This window comes from Rhipicephalus sanguineus, chromosome 2 (assembly GCF_013339695.2).
Source record: "Rhipicephalus sanguineus isolate Rsan-2018 chromosome 2, BIME_Rsan_1.4, whole genome shotgun sequence".
NCBI classification, from domain to species: Eukaryota; Metazoa; Arthropoda; class Arachnida; order Ixodida; family Ixodidae; genus Rhipicephalus; species Rhipicephalus sanguineus.
In genome coordinates, this window is record NC_051177.1 from 51,991,542 (window position 1) to 52,005,402 (window position 13,861).

A 13,861-nucleotide genomic window follows, 5' to 3' on the forward strand; every position below is an offset into this window, starting at 1 on the left:
ACACACACACACACACACACACACACACACACACACACACACACACACACACACACACACACGCGCGCGCGCGCGCGCGCGCCGCACGTTTTCTCACAATTTTTCGTTGCTGCTCGTATGGCGACGCATACATACTTGCAAAAAGTGCGCATCGTGCATGTCAAGATGACGCATATCAAAACAGGCATCGGCAATATAATCAAATCATCTGCTGTCTTTTCCGATTTTACGGCTTGCCTGCTCCTGAGCTTATTAAGCAGCTCGCTCACTCTTTGCGTGCCACACTGTTGACGCAGGTTCGAGACCACTTCTACGTCAATGAGCTACATTGCTTTCACCCTCGCGAAGTATCCAGATATCCAAGAAAAGGTTCGCGAAGAAGTCTTGGAAGCCTTGTCTACATCGGTACGTCGCACTTATATTTCATTTATTCGTAGAGTAACAATGACGTTGTGCACGTTTATTAACCGAGTACAGAACTCCTAGAGAGAAAGAGATATACTCTTTATTGGAAAAACAGCTTTTTGCTAGCGTGTATGTAACCACTGGCATGCTACTCTGTCAAGGGAAGGGGAATAGGATTCAAAGATTTCAGAAGAGAGGGAAAAATAACAATAAAAATTCGGCAGATCCGGAATCGGTTTCATGCGAAGCAGTCAGCGAGTACTTTTATGCTGTATTTTATGGCTTTGAGCCAAGCGTTACGAGGTGGATCGACGTGTTTTTGTAAGTGTAGTAGCTGTGCGCACATCGTGGGCTTACCAGGCACGTCGAGAACACTGACGTTTAAAGGGTAACTTATGGTGCGACGTAACGTCAGTCCTCACCTTAGAGTACATACGTCTGTATTATCGAAACTAGGTGCACTTTATGGTGCAGTCATGTGAATATCATACCTATCTTTCGTTAATGTATTCCTCCAGAGTTGAGAAATGTTTCAATATAGCATGATGAATCATAGGAATAGAAATTTAATGTTTAAAGACTGCTATAAGGGCGGCGCCAACATTGGAACCACAGACGTTAATCTGATATGGCGCCTGTATCGTAGGAGTACATATGTAGTGTTTATTGCTATCTTGTAAAATTAGATAACCAGCACCACAACCATAATTGACGCTGTACCGACATTACGCCTGCATAGGCTGTTTTTCAAAACCAGTTTATAGACCTGGCGTGGCTCTGTGCTAGGATACCTGATTGCCACGCAGAATGCTTGGGTTCTACTCCTGCTGGGATCTCAATTTTCATTCTTTCTATTCATCGGGCCAACGCTACCGATGTCGGTTTTTTCTTAGCCCTCTCGCATTTCATTTACCTATGTCTGTTCTCGCCGTTCCTGGGTAGATATAAACTGTCAATCACATGTGGCGCATACCCATACACTGCGGCCCGTGGTAAACGGCTGTGTGCCACACGTGTATGGAGGAAAGGGTTTGACGACGTACGCGACAAGATTTTCACGTTATTAATGTCATGAGCCGACAGCCATATTCCTCAAATCCCCTTACTCTCCAATGCCAATTTTGGTCGACACCAAGTTAAGGAGGCGACCATGAGAGCACCTAGACGTATGCGGCTAGCTAGCTAGCTAGCTAGATAGATAGATAGATAGATAGATAGATATATAGATAGATAGATAGATAGATAGATAGATAGATAGATAGATAGATAGATAGATAGATAGATAGATAGATAGATAGATAGATAGATAGATAGATAGATAGATAGATAGATAGAAACGCTCAAAGTTACAAAGGTTCGCTAGAAATACTTCGCATTTAAAGGAAAGAATATAAAGAAATATGAAATGCGCAAGTGAACCTGGTACAAAAAATATTTACAACTATAGTCGGATACAACTTTAGAAGATTGCGGCATTTACTCCTCAAAGGCGGATGCACACAAGCCTCCATCAATGAGCGCGCCCTCCAGACTGACCTCATCAGCCGGACGGCCGGTGACCCCGCCTTCGGAGAACATGCATGAGCGGGAATATTTCCTTAGTCGCGGAGGCGATCGGCTGCCGCGCTTCGGTCGTCTGGGCGGGGCCTCTCCGGACTTCTTAGGATGTATCCAACTATAGGATGTCACATAAGTTTAGAGTTTTATATGTGAAATAGTCAATCAATAAAGCTTTGGACTAGGCCAGTTTCGGACAGGTAATGAAATAGTGACTCTAAAGTCCGTCGCTGTTTTGAAGGGCGAGGCATTAGACATATTATGCTCCGTAACGTTAATGGATAGTGGCAAGTCATGTCTATTTGTCGCTCAAACAATTCTCTCTCGTCGCGGTACGCGGGGCATTCAAGTAATATATGCTGCACTGTCTCCATGCTGCCACAGTTATCACAGTAGGGATTAGTGGTATGTACACCCTATGTAGTACAAATAACTGTCCGTGTGTGCCACGTTCAGCAGAAGACGATGATACAGTGTCTCTACGTGTCGAGGCAGTGTCCGGGAAACTTTCGCTCGCACTTCTGCGTCAGTACAATGCAGAAAGTTATGTTGGGGAAGCGGCAGATTCCAGAGGCGGTCTTTTAGATGCGAAGCATCTTATGACGGAGCTCAAACGGTGTGCGGCGTGACCGCCCTTACTGCGCAAGCGCAAGCCCTCTCCATACACCTCTCCACTCTGCCCTTCCCCTTTCTGCTCCCCCTGTCCTCTTCTCCTCTCCCTCTTTCCCTTTCCCTCTCTCCTCTTTCCCTCTCCCCTTTCCCCCTCTCCATTCCCTCTCCTCATTTAGATAAAAGGCTCGTGTTGGTCATACCAACGCAGTGACTGAGCGTATGTATGACCAACAGCGTCAACGTCAGCGCCAGTTGCAGTAATACCTTAACGCCTGCCGAGATCGCGGAGCCGCGGAAGGCTCGACGCGCCGAAGCGCAACGTAAACGTCGGCAAGCGGACCCCGAGCTCCGGGCTAGGGAAGCCCAGCGCAAGCGGCAACGTCGGCGGGAAACTCCTATAGATGAAACGCGGGCTCGACATGGCGAAACGCAACGGCAGCGTCGGCAAGCAAGCCCCGTCGTACGCAACGCCGACGTTGAAGCCAAGCGTCAGCGTCGAGCCAACGCGTCGGCTGCGGATGATGCCTCGACGCCTCCATAGACAACTTCAACGGCCGAGCTTCGACGGTGCCGAGCCCGGTTCCAGCGCGAATTCGTCGACCGGAGCTTCGGGCACAGCCGCAACGTGTGCGACCGACTTTGGTTCGATAACAATGTGAACGAGGTCGGTAGCATGCGTCTAGTTGTTATGGCACTCGACTGCTGACCCGAAGGTCGCGGGATCGAATCCCGGCCGTGGCGGCCGCGTGAGGCCCGTGTACTTAGATTTAGCGGCACGTTAAAGAACCCCAGGTGGTCGAAATTTCCGGAGCCCTCCACTACGGCATCCCTCATAATCATGTCGTGGTTTCGGAACGTTAAACCCCAATAATTATCATATGTGAAGATGTGCGTTTCGGCGGCGTATTCTTTGTGCATATACTCCAACGCTATCTGAAGGGTTGCAGCTCGGGGCATTTTCTTTTCTGCACTAATTCCAGGGATATATGGCACAATTTAGAGTGGTGACAGTGTCCAGGGTAATATATTTCTTGGCATAATATGACGCTTGAGCAGGGATTGAAATACGTGTAGATATGCTTCCGACGGCCTGCCCGAAGCTAGATGTAACACTGGCTTTAAAAATGTTGCTTAAAAACTAGGTCTTGGTGTGAATAACGTGTCCGAGGTGAATAAAAAGCGTTTCCTGCGAAACTATCACTTCAAGAGGCAGGCACCTAGCTTCTGCTACAGTTCCTGCTCGAGACGACCCCTTTGGAAGGCCACGGCATACTCGAGGACAGTTGTTGCGTGCAGCCTCAAGTTTTCTCTTGCTTGTTTAGGACACATTATGCAGGATAATACCGCAGTGTCCCGTCGACGTAGGCCTTATGGAGGTGGTGGTGGTGGTATCTTTATTGCTCCCAGAACAAAAAAAAAATAATATAATAATAATATCTGGGGTTTAACGTCCCAAAACCACGATATGATTATGAGAGACGCCGTAGTGGAGGGCTCCGGAAATTTCGACCAACTGGGGTTCTTTAACGTGCACCTAAATCTAAGTACACGGGCCTCAAACATTTTCGCCTCCATCGAAAAAATAATAATAAAGAGGGGACCAGTACGAAGACTGGTTGCGGGTATCCCAAGGGATCCCCGCCTTATGGAGGATCACCATTAATCGGCAGTTGCTGCCTCATTGTGATTCGGCTGAAAATCGGAATACGTGCGACGCCGAGGATTTATTCTCACTCAGTTTCTTTACTTGAGGAGATCATGCGAGATTACTATCAATCGTCACTCTGAGGAACCTTTGTGTCTTGACGTATAGAAGGGTGCGACCGCCCAACACTAGTGGGTATTTTTCCATTATGAACATTATAGCAGCTATAATTTATCATTCCCTTCATTACAGACCGTATCACGGGGTGGTATTAGAGCACGAACACCGAACTCCAGTGCTAAAGAATCGTTCGAGAAGTCGCTTAAAAATTCTCTGTGTGTGATGTATCAGTACCTGCCGTGGCAGATTAGTGGCTGTGCCGCGCTGCTACGCTTGAGAACGTGGGTTCGATTCCCCGCCACGGCGGCCACATTTCGCAGGACCGAATTGCAAGGACACCCGCGTACTTTGATACAAGTGCGTATAAGGAACCTCAAATGGTCAAAATTTATCTGAAGTTTCTCGCTGCGGCATTCCTCGCAATCATATCGTGGTTTTGTCGCGCAAAACTCCAGAATTTCATTGACCTTACTTATGTGTATCAGCGGCTCAGATTGGCATCTCGGTAAAGGCTTTTTGACCATGTATGTATTCGACGCGCAGGTAAATGTGGGATCAGTATAATTATTGCTGATTGCGTCGCGTTCCCCAACTGGCATTGGAATTCCAATGCTGCGGAGGCAAAGATCCACACCGATGCTTATAAAAATAAAACAAAGGGTGAAAAGTAGTGCATTCTCTTTGATTTTCCTTATACATAGCAGGTGAATGGCCCGAATTTTTGGCACAAACAAACAAACAAACAAACAAACAAACAAACAAACAAACAAACAAACAAACAAACAAACAAACAAACAAACAAACAAACAAACAAACAAACAAACAAACAAACAAACACATTGTTTTCAAGTATTGGTTACCTCAGCATACCTACCATAAGAGGTAAGCAGCACAATCCGCTAGCCACTGGCACACATGACCGATAAGGGAAGAGGATAAAACATATGCAAGAAGTCGTGAAAAGAAAAGAAAAATTACTGAGGTGTATAATAACAAACTAAGAGAAATATATGAAAACATTTTTAGTGGCACTCGCAACGAGTGACTCTCTCGTTTATCTTCCAAGCACTTCCGGTCGAGCACCTACTTCCGTTTTTACGAATATTCAGAAAAAAGTCTCGTACAAAAAAGACTGGTACGAAATCGACGGTTCCGGTTCAGGTTAAAGGTTATATTTGATACATGTAACTAACTTTCAGGAAATTAATGAAAATTAAATGAATGAGTTCACTGAAAGAGCAGACGGTTTTGTTGGATCGCTGCGGCACCTGGCGGAGCAGATCCCAACCACGCGCTGCTTTCTACGTGGCTTCTGAGATATGCTTCGGCTGTGCCACGAAGGACAATGTTAACACACGGAATGCAGCAAGGCACACGAACGCAGAGTTGCGAGTGCCACCCCCAAATACCCAAGCCAAGGATTGGGGTCACCTCCAATTTTTTCCCCCTCGAGAGTAGGCATCTAGAGAGGTTAATATTGCAGAGGAAAGCATCGTTGTTTTTTGCGACGCAACATGCACCGAAACACGCTCGTGCCTTTGGCATCACCCCTGATCAAGAGGCGCGTAGTGCGTTTGACTGTAAACACGACAAATGCCAAAGCAATCGCAATGTCATGCTCTGCCTTGTTGGATCGGCTGTAGCTAGGACGGCGTTTTCATTTCCGCTGCTGGCATGGGCGAGTTGTGCGCAAACACATCAGTGTTTCTGCGAAGCAGCTGTCTGAACATCGAACCGTCATATAAACGTTGGTCTGTGCGAAACGGACAGTTAGACGTCAAGCCAAAAAGTCATCTAACCCTTCCATTTGGCAGCTGCGAAAATGTAGGCAATATTTCATCTGCCTCATCTCGTGCGCCATCAAGATGTGACGCCTGTGACAACGCTGCCGGTATTTCTCGTCGTGGCAGCGATAAGTTCTGGGATTTTACGCAACAAAACAGTCATCTAACTATGAGTCGCGCTGTAGTAGAGGATGCCGGAATATTTGTGACCATTGGGCTTTTAATAAGCACTTGAATCGTGCGTGGGTGCTTTTGCATTTAGGCCACATCGAAATGCGACTGCCGTGGCCGGGATTCGAACGAGCGTCTTCGAGGTTTGCAGCGCAGCACCTTGGCCACTATGCTACCACTACGATAACGTGCGGACTCGAGCTAGTTGGTACTCTATGCTTCAGCACCGTTAAGCGCCAACCTTTTGGACGAAGGACGAAATGGACACGGACAGGAGCTACCATGCGTATCAATTGTCTGTGCATGTGGTCGTGGATTGCCTCGTTGTGACAGAGCCCTCTTATATAAGCTAAGAGTTGGCTCTGTATTAGTGCGTGAGCGCTTATACCGACAAGGTCGTGTAGACAGTCCATCATGTACGTCGTGTGACTCCTGTGAGACACTAGAACACATAATTTTTGAGTGTCCCGCATTTGTTATGCAGCGAGCACTGCTCATCAAGGAATATGGACTTATTGGTCTCAAGTGTACGAACCTTGATGATTGCCTGTTCCCGAGGGGTTGTGCTGCTCGGCGTGACCAGGCCCATCGAGCCCTACTTACTTTCTTAAAAAACACCGATTTGGCCTCGCGCGTATAGACAATTTTCCCTGTGACCACTTATTCGTGTTTACGTCTGTGTTATTTGTTTTTTTTCTTACCTATTTTCGTTCCTTTTTCTTTCCCCCCTATCTTCCTTTCCCCAATGTTTCCCCTTTCCCAAATGAGCAGGCAGGCGTTGTGCCCCTTTAGGTGGCAGTTGTCAGCCTGTTCCCTCCCTATTTCCTCTGTGTCTTCGTGTTTTCTATGTATTCAAACCAAATAAATAAATAAATATTGTCTGTGCAAGCGCTATTGTCTGTGCATGCCGAAGCCATCATCCAACCACCAACGGGACGTGAAAGGTTGAAATAAACATGGTAGAAGAAACGAAAGGGGGATTTCGCTTCTTCTGCCACGTGTATTTCAACATTTATATGTTAGACACAATCAAATTATTCGAACAGACAATTAGGCCAGGGAAAGCATAGGCGACATTAATTGTTGTCTTTAACTGTAGTGTACCACTTCTGACGTAAATTGAAATGAATTGAAGTAAACAGAAGTCACCCTTTAAGTCGGTGGGATCTGAAGCCACAACCTGAGCCCACAAGGAATTCGAAGGTCCTGGGTTCAAATCCCACAGACGGAAAGGGTGATTTTTCGTTCACTTCAATTAATTTCAATAGACGCCACGATTAGTACACAACAGTTAAATAGAACAATTAACGCCCTCTATGCTTTCCCTGGCCCAAATGTCTGTTCGATTCATTTGCACGTGCCAGAAAAGAGACGTCAAAGCAACCTGGTTTTGTGTTACTGGTTGCGGCAGTTTGCTGCAGGTCGAGTCAAACCAGTCTTGATCATTATAATGCAAAACGTGAAGTTCTGTGCAGTGCCGCCTTTAATTTTCTTTTCATTTTCCTCTAGGGCACGCTAGATTACGATACCACCATGCGGAAATTGAAGTACCTTGGTCAAGTTGTGAACGAAACGCTGCGGTTGTATTCGCCGGGATTGCTGTACGTAACTGTAGCGTGAACGGGAAGTGTGCTTTTTACTATGTAGGACATAATTCTCAAGCAAAGAGTGACTTTGAACGTCTACACACAATGGAATACAACACAAGCGTGGTTTCACAAAGGTACACGTCTACCGACGCAAATATGCTGTGAGCACCTTATTTAACCCCATGTTACAACCTATAGACGGAGTTTAGTACGAAATAAATAAGAATACATGCCTACTACGCGGAAAATAGGCGAGTTAACGCATTTGAAGAGACTACGTGACAGGAAAAGGTGCCACTATAATAGAAAATACTATGCTAAAGACCAACGATAACCCAAAGTTGGGTCCGGTATGGCGACCTCTACCACTACCTGGTAGAGATTGCCGCCTAAGTTGACTCGGCTACCCCTCTTTGCACGACAAAAGAACTATAAGAACATAAAGGTAGACGCTGATAAACTCCGTGTCCATACTTTTATCTCTCAGGCGCGCATTCCGCATTTCTCAAAAATAAGTGGATGAAGTAGTCAAATGACACGTGGCCTGTTTTCTCATCGGCATCGAATGACCGTATTTGATAACAAAGTGATTGCGTTGTGCGTGGCTAGCTCCAATGAACACATTGACCATAATATAAGTGTAGATATCAATGTGAACAAAAGAAGCATCGCTCGCCTTTTTTTTCGCGAGCCAAATCCGTCAAGGGAAGTGAACAATGTCCTCCTCTTTCTCTATATCAGTGTAGTTGAACAGGAACGCGATTGAGGGACACGTGGATGATGATATTAGGCCTTCAAATATAACAACTATGCCTTAGTGTTCCGTAGCACGACTGGTTACATCATGCTGACATCTCTGACGCAGATTTGTGACGAGGCAAGCCAAAGAAGACTTCGAGTACAACGGAATCAAGTTCAAGGCCGGAACTGCGTTTATGGTCTCGCAGTACCATCTGCAAAGGAATCCGCAGTATTGGCCCAACCCAGAAGAGTTCGACCCGGAGAGGTGGGACGACAAACAGAACTTGATGCTTTGGGGACCATTCCTGTTGTTTATATTTGGTTAGGAGATGTACTTGAAGCTATATTCAATAGCAACTCGCCCAGGGGAAGCATCCTTTTACTCTGACATGCACTACACATAGTGATGCCTGTTGCCGACAAACAAGGCATATGCGTGCTGCGGTCGCTCTTGGGCGTCACTGTAGTCCGTTAAAACCTAAGAATAAATGTAAGCCCCGCCCACTGCCGTGGCTGTCACACACAGAGAGAACTTGCATAAATGCCAGATCCACAAAGGAACGTTTATTAAACCGGTACACGCAAGCTCTAGAGACGCTTATAAACTAAATACTCATAAATTGCGTCAGTACAACTTGCACAAACGCAAGACGCAGTCTTATGCAGACTGCAGCAATACACTCTACGCTACCGAGTAACTATACTCAACAAAGGTTAAAAGCATCGTACAGGAGCAATTGCAATCGCTTAATTAAGGGAGGTCAAGCAGCTGTCGTGTTTTTAAAGACGATAGTCTTTCTTGGGATACTTAAACGGAGAAATTTTGGTCTGTCTTTCTGTTTGTCGGCACGTCACTCGATTCAGCCACTCAGCCAAAGTTGAACCACTTGCCCAAGGGCCAGCCATCTTGAACGGCTGACTAGGTTCATACTTGTGTACATTGTTTAGGTAGGGGACTTTCAACGTGTTAATGTCGCAAGTTCTCGGTCAAAAAAATCAGCTTCCTGGCAAATCCCAGCAAATATTCCGACTTGACTGCTCAACCAAACGTAACATTTTAACAAGGGACGACAAATTTTTTAATTCACAATAGGCATAGTATTTACATTCGCAGCAAAAAAAATCCGGCAGATCCCACGCACTGTGGGAATCGATGTAATGCGAAGCAGCCAGCAAAGAGCTGCATACATCGCTTTGTTTATTTTTGAGCCAAATGAAATCATTCATGCCATGGCATCTAGTTCACCATATATCGCATGTTTGCCATGCACGCGTGCATGCACAATGTGGTATATACCATGCCAATGAAACGTATATTCTAGTATATACACTGCATCACCGGTCATTTATGTTCATCACACACTCCTGTCATGCCACACCAATTTTGGTATATATTCAGTTATCTAAACGGCCGGAAGCGCACCATAACAGTGTCATGTAAATCATACCGTGCATGACAGGCATAACATAATTCGCATGTTAGGACCTGTCATTTATGTTACTTGACGAAAGCCAGCAAAAGAACGGGACACGAGAAAAGGCAGACACACATACCGCTTCTCGTGTCCCGTTCTTTTGCTGGCTTTCGTCAAGTATCATGAACCAACTGGCCCAGATCTCAACTCTTCTGCAACTCATTTATGTTCGTCATACAGTCACATCGCACAATACCAATTTTGGTGTATATCAATCGAGCGATACGGCAGCGAGCGCATCATGAGCGTGGCATGTAAATAATGTCGCACATGACTTGCTTGTCACGATTTTCATGTTACAACCTCTCATTTACGTTCGTCATACAGGAGCGTCGCGCAATACCAATTTTGGCGTATATCAAGCTAGTGAAACGTCCGCGAATGCACCATAAGCGTGGCATGTAAATCATGACATGCATGTCATGGTTGTCATGCCACCACCTGTTATTCATGTTGTTTATACAGTCACATCGCGCAATACCAGTTTTGGTGCATATCAATCTAGCGAAACGGCCGCGAGCGCACCATGAGTGCGCCATGTAAATCATGTCGTACATGACACGCATGTCATGATTGTCATGTTACCGCCTCTAATTTACGTTCGTCATACAGTCGTGTCGTGCAATACCAAATTTGGTGCATATCAAGCCCGCGAAACGTCCGCGAATGCACCGTGAGCATGACGTGTAAATCATGACATGCATGTCATGGTTTTCATGTTACCACCTGTTATTCATGTTCTTGATACAGTCACATCGCGCAATACCAATTTTGGTGCATATCAATCTAGCGAAACGGCCGTGAGCGCACCATGAGCGTGCCATGTAAACCATGTCCTACATGACACGTATGTCATGATTTTCATGTTACCACCTCTAATTTATGTTCGTCATACAGTCGCGTCATGCAATACCAATTTTGGTGTTTATCAAGCCAGCGAAACGGCCGCGAATGCACGATGAGCGTGGCATGTAAATCATGACATACATGACATGCATGTCATGATTTTCATGTTACCACCTGTTATTCATGTTCTTCATACAGTCACATCGCGCAATACCAATTTTGGTGTATATCAACCGAGCGAAATGGCCGCGAGTGCGTCATGAGCGTGGCATGCAAATTATGTCATGCATGACACGCGTGTCATGATTTTCATGTTACCACCTCTAATTTACGTTCGTCATAGAGTTGCGTCGCGCAATACCGATTTTGGTGTATATCAAGCCAGCGAAACGGCCGCGAATGCACCATGAGCGTGGCATGTAAATCATGACATACATGTCATGGTTTTCACGTTACCACCTGTTATTCATGTTCTTCATGTAGTCACATCGCGCAACACCACTTTTGGTGTATATCAACCTAGCGAAACGGCCGCGAGTGCGTCATGAGCGTGGCATGTAAATCATGACGTGCATGACACGCGTGTCATGATTTTCATGTTACGACGTGTCAGTTATGTTCGTCATGTTGAAATGTCTCATCATACCAGTTTTGGTATATATGAAATTAACGGAATGGCCGCAAGAGCCCGAAGGCCGTGGAATGTAAATCATGCTGTTCGTGACATGCATGTCATGATTTTCATGTTATGACCTGTCATTTATGTTCGTAATACGGTCATGTTATTCCATACCAAATTTGGTATGCATCCGATTAACGAAACGGCCAGGAGGGCACAGAGTCGTAGGCGGCTAGATAGATAGATAGATAGATACGCTCAAACTCGCAGAAGTTCGCTAAGAAATGCTTCGCATTTAAAAGTAGTTATGGTTAGAACAGAAACTACTAAGCACGACTCTCTTGCACCGATGAATGACAGGCGCGTCACAGTACTGGGGGCGGAGCTTGCTTTTATTCTTAGGTTGTAACCGACTGTAGTGTAATCTTGAATAAAGAGCATACCACGTCTGAGCCGTGTAAGACGCATGTATCGGACACGCTCAGTGCAGCGCTGGCATACCTGAGCATAGCAAAAGGCTCCGAAAACTAAGACAATATCGTGCCCAGAAAATCAAAGACTACGTAGCCCCCCCCCCCCCACTGTGATTAAGGAAGATCGAGCGCTGTCTACGGACAGAACCTGAGCGAGCAAACACACAATTATACGTGAATTTGGTTCCATGCATGTGTTTGGATTCTCTGATGGTTTTGTACTCTCTTCTTTCCTCGCCTTATCTTTCCTCATGCCCAAGCGCATTATAACAAGCTGGATATTGAGACCTGGTTAACTTTCCTGCCATTCCATTATTTTCCATCTCTTTTTATACTATCCACATGAGGAGAGAATCAGCAACCAAACTTTGTTATGGCCAACGTACCGCTTACTACCCGCAATTTGAATAGTTTCGTTTAATGGAAGTTGTATTTAAGTCGCCGAGAACCACTTTAAGTGCAGACAGATGTCACTTTTGAATGGTTCAGCTTATTTAATGCAGAGCTGTCGCTGTGTAATACGGTCGGCTTGGCGATTGCAGGTTCGCACCAGAGAATGAAGCCCTGCTGCGCAAGACCGCATATACGCCGTTCGGCATAGGACCCCGAAACTGCGCTGGAATGCGGTTAGCACTGCTGAACCTGAAATACACTTTCGCCAGGCTGTTGGAGAAGTATCGCTTGGAACTGGGAGAATCTCAGATGGTGAGTGGTTTCGTCGATATAAAATGGGGCGGCTGTCTATTGAGTAGAGATACTCGCTTAAACTAACACGTGGAACAGTTGTTTTTAAGTGTTCTTGATGTTTCCTTTTTTAAACACATGTTTATCAGGCAAAGACCGCTGCCCTGCTTTTTAGGAAGCGTAGGTCAATGATGAACTGCTTACGGCAATACATGTAGACTATGAAATAATGGGAAAAACATATTAAAATCTGCAAGTTTCTTTTTCTCTAAAAAATCGCTTACCACGTTAAAAAAAAAAAGCTAAACGCCCGTATTTGTTTCAGGGTTCCATGGAAAGTGGCGCTTACAGTTTCGTCTCGTACCCTGCTAATGGACCATGGATAAAAGTTTATCGAGTATGAAGGAAGCAGAGATGGTCAGTTTCCCATCAACAAGTGAACCGAAACAAGAAAGAAGATGTAACGAACGACGCCACGCTAGACATTGAGACAATGGCGAAGTCGCGATGTCGTTTCTGCAGACATCTGTGCCATGTTGTATATTTAAATCATTTATATGTCTCAGACATGTTCTTGCACTTATTTATGCGCATTAAACGTCGCGCAGCACGCAATTTTGCTTGTCTACAGTGCAGCCTCGAGTCAAAGGTTTTATAAACTCTGGAGTTTTACCTGCCAAGACAGCGACGTGATTATGAAGAACGCTTAGCGGGGTGCTCCGTATGAGTACAGTCTGAAGCACACTTGTCTAGAGCGGTCGAGCGCGTGGCTGTGGACGTTGGCGCCGTCCGCAGCAGCTACCGGGCGTTAGCACAAGCTACGGTCCACGCTTCAAAAGTTAATCACAACGACCTAGCATGCACCGCATTACTGTTTGGCATCATTAAGGCGTCGGCCTCGCATATTTCTCGGAAAAAAAAAATGGCGGCTGATGCGGCCGCCTGGCTGCTCCAGACAAGTGTGAGTAAGACAGTACTGAGCACTTGTGATTGTCTAACGTGCACCTAAATCCAAGTACACTGGTGTTTCTTTGCTTTCTTTTCATTTCGGCTGCATTGAAATGCGCCCGGCGACTTGGCTGGGAATCGAACCCGCGGCCCCGAGATTAGCATCGCAACACCGAAGCGGCGACGCTATCA

At 45.8% G+C, this 13,861-nt stretch overlaps 1 protein-coding gene across 1 annotated transcript in view; it reads left to right on the forward strand.

Annotated features, from left to right (window-relative positions):
* The window catches only part of LOC119381582 (lithocholate 6-beta-hydroxylase), a 28,728-nt gene extending 15,789 nt beyond the window's left edge, over window positions 1–12,939 (forward strand). Inside the window, exons 9-11 of the mRNA XM_049412832.1 lie at window positions 8,749–8,889; window positions 12,580–12,742; window positions 12,871–12,939. Of these exons, the coding sequence (XP_049268789.1) occupies window positions 8,749–8,889; window positions 12,580–12,742; window positions 12,871–12,939 (373 nt within the window). The remainder of the gene's footprint in view (window positions 1–8,748; window positions 8,890–12,579; window positions 12,743–12,870) is intronic.
* The last annotated feature ends 922 nt before the right edge of the window (window positions 12,940–13,861 follow it).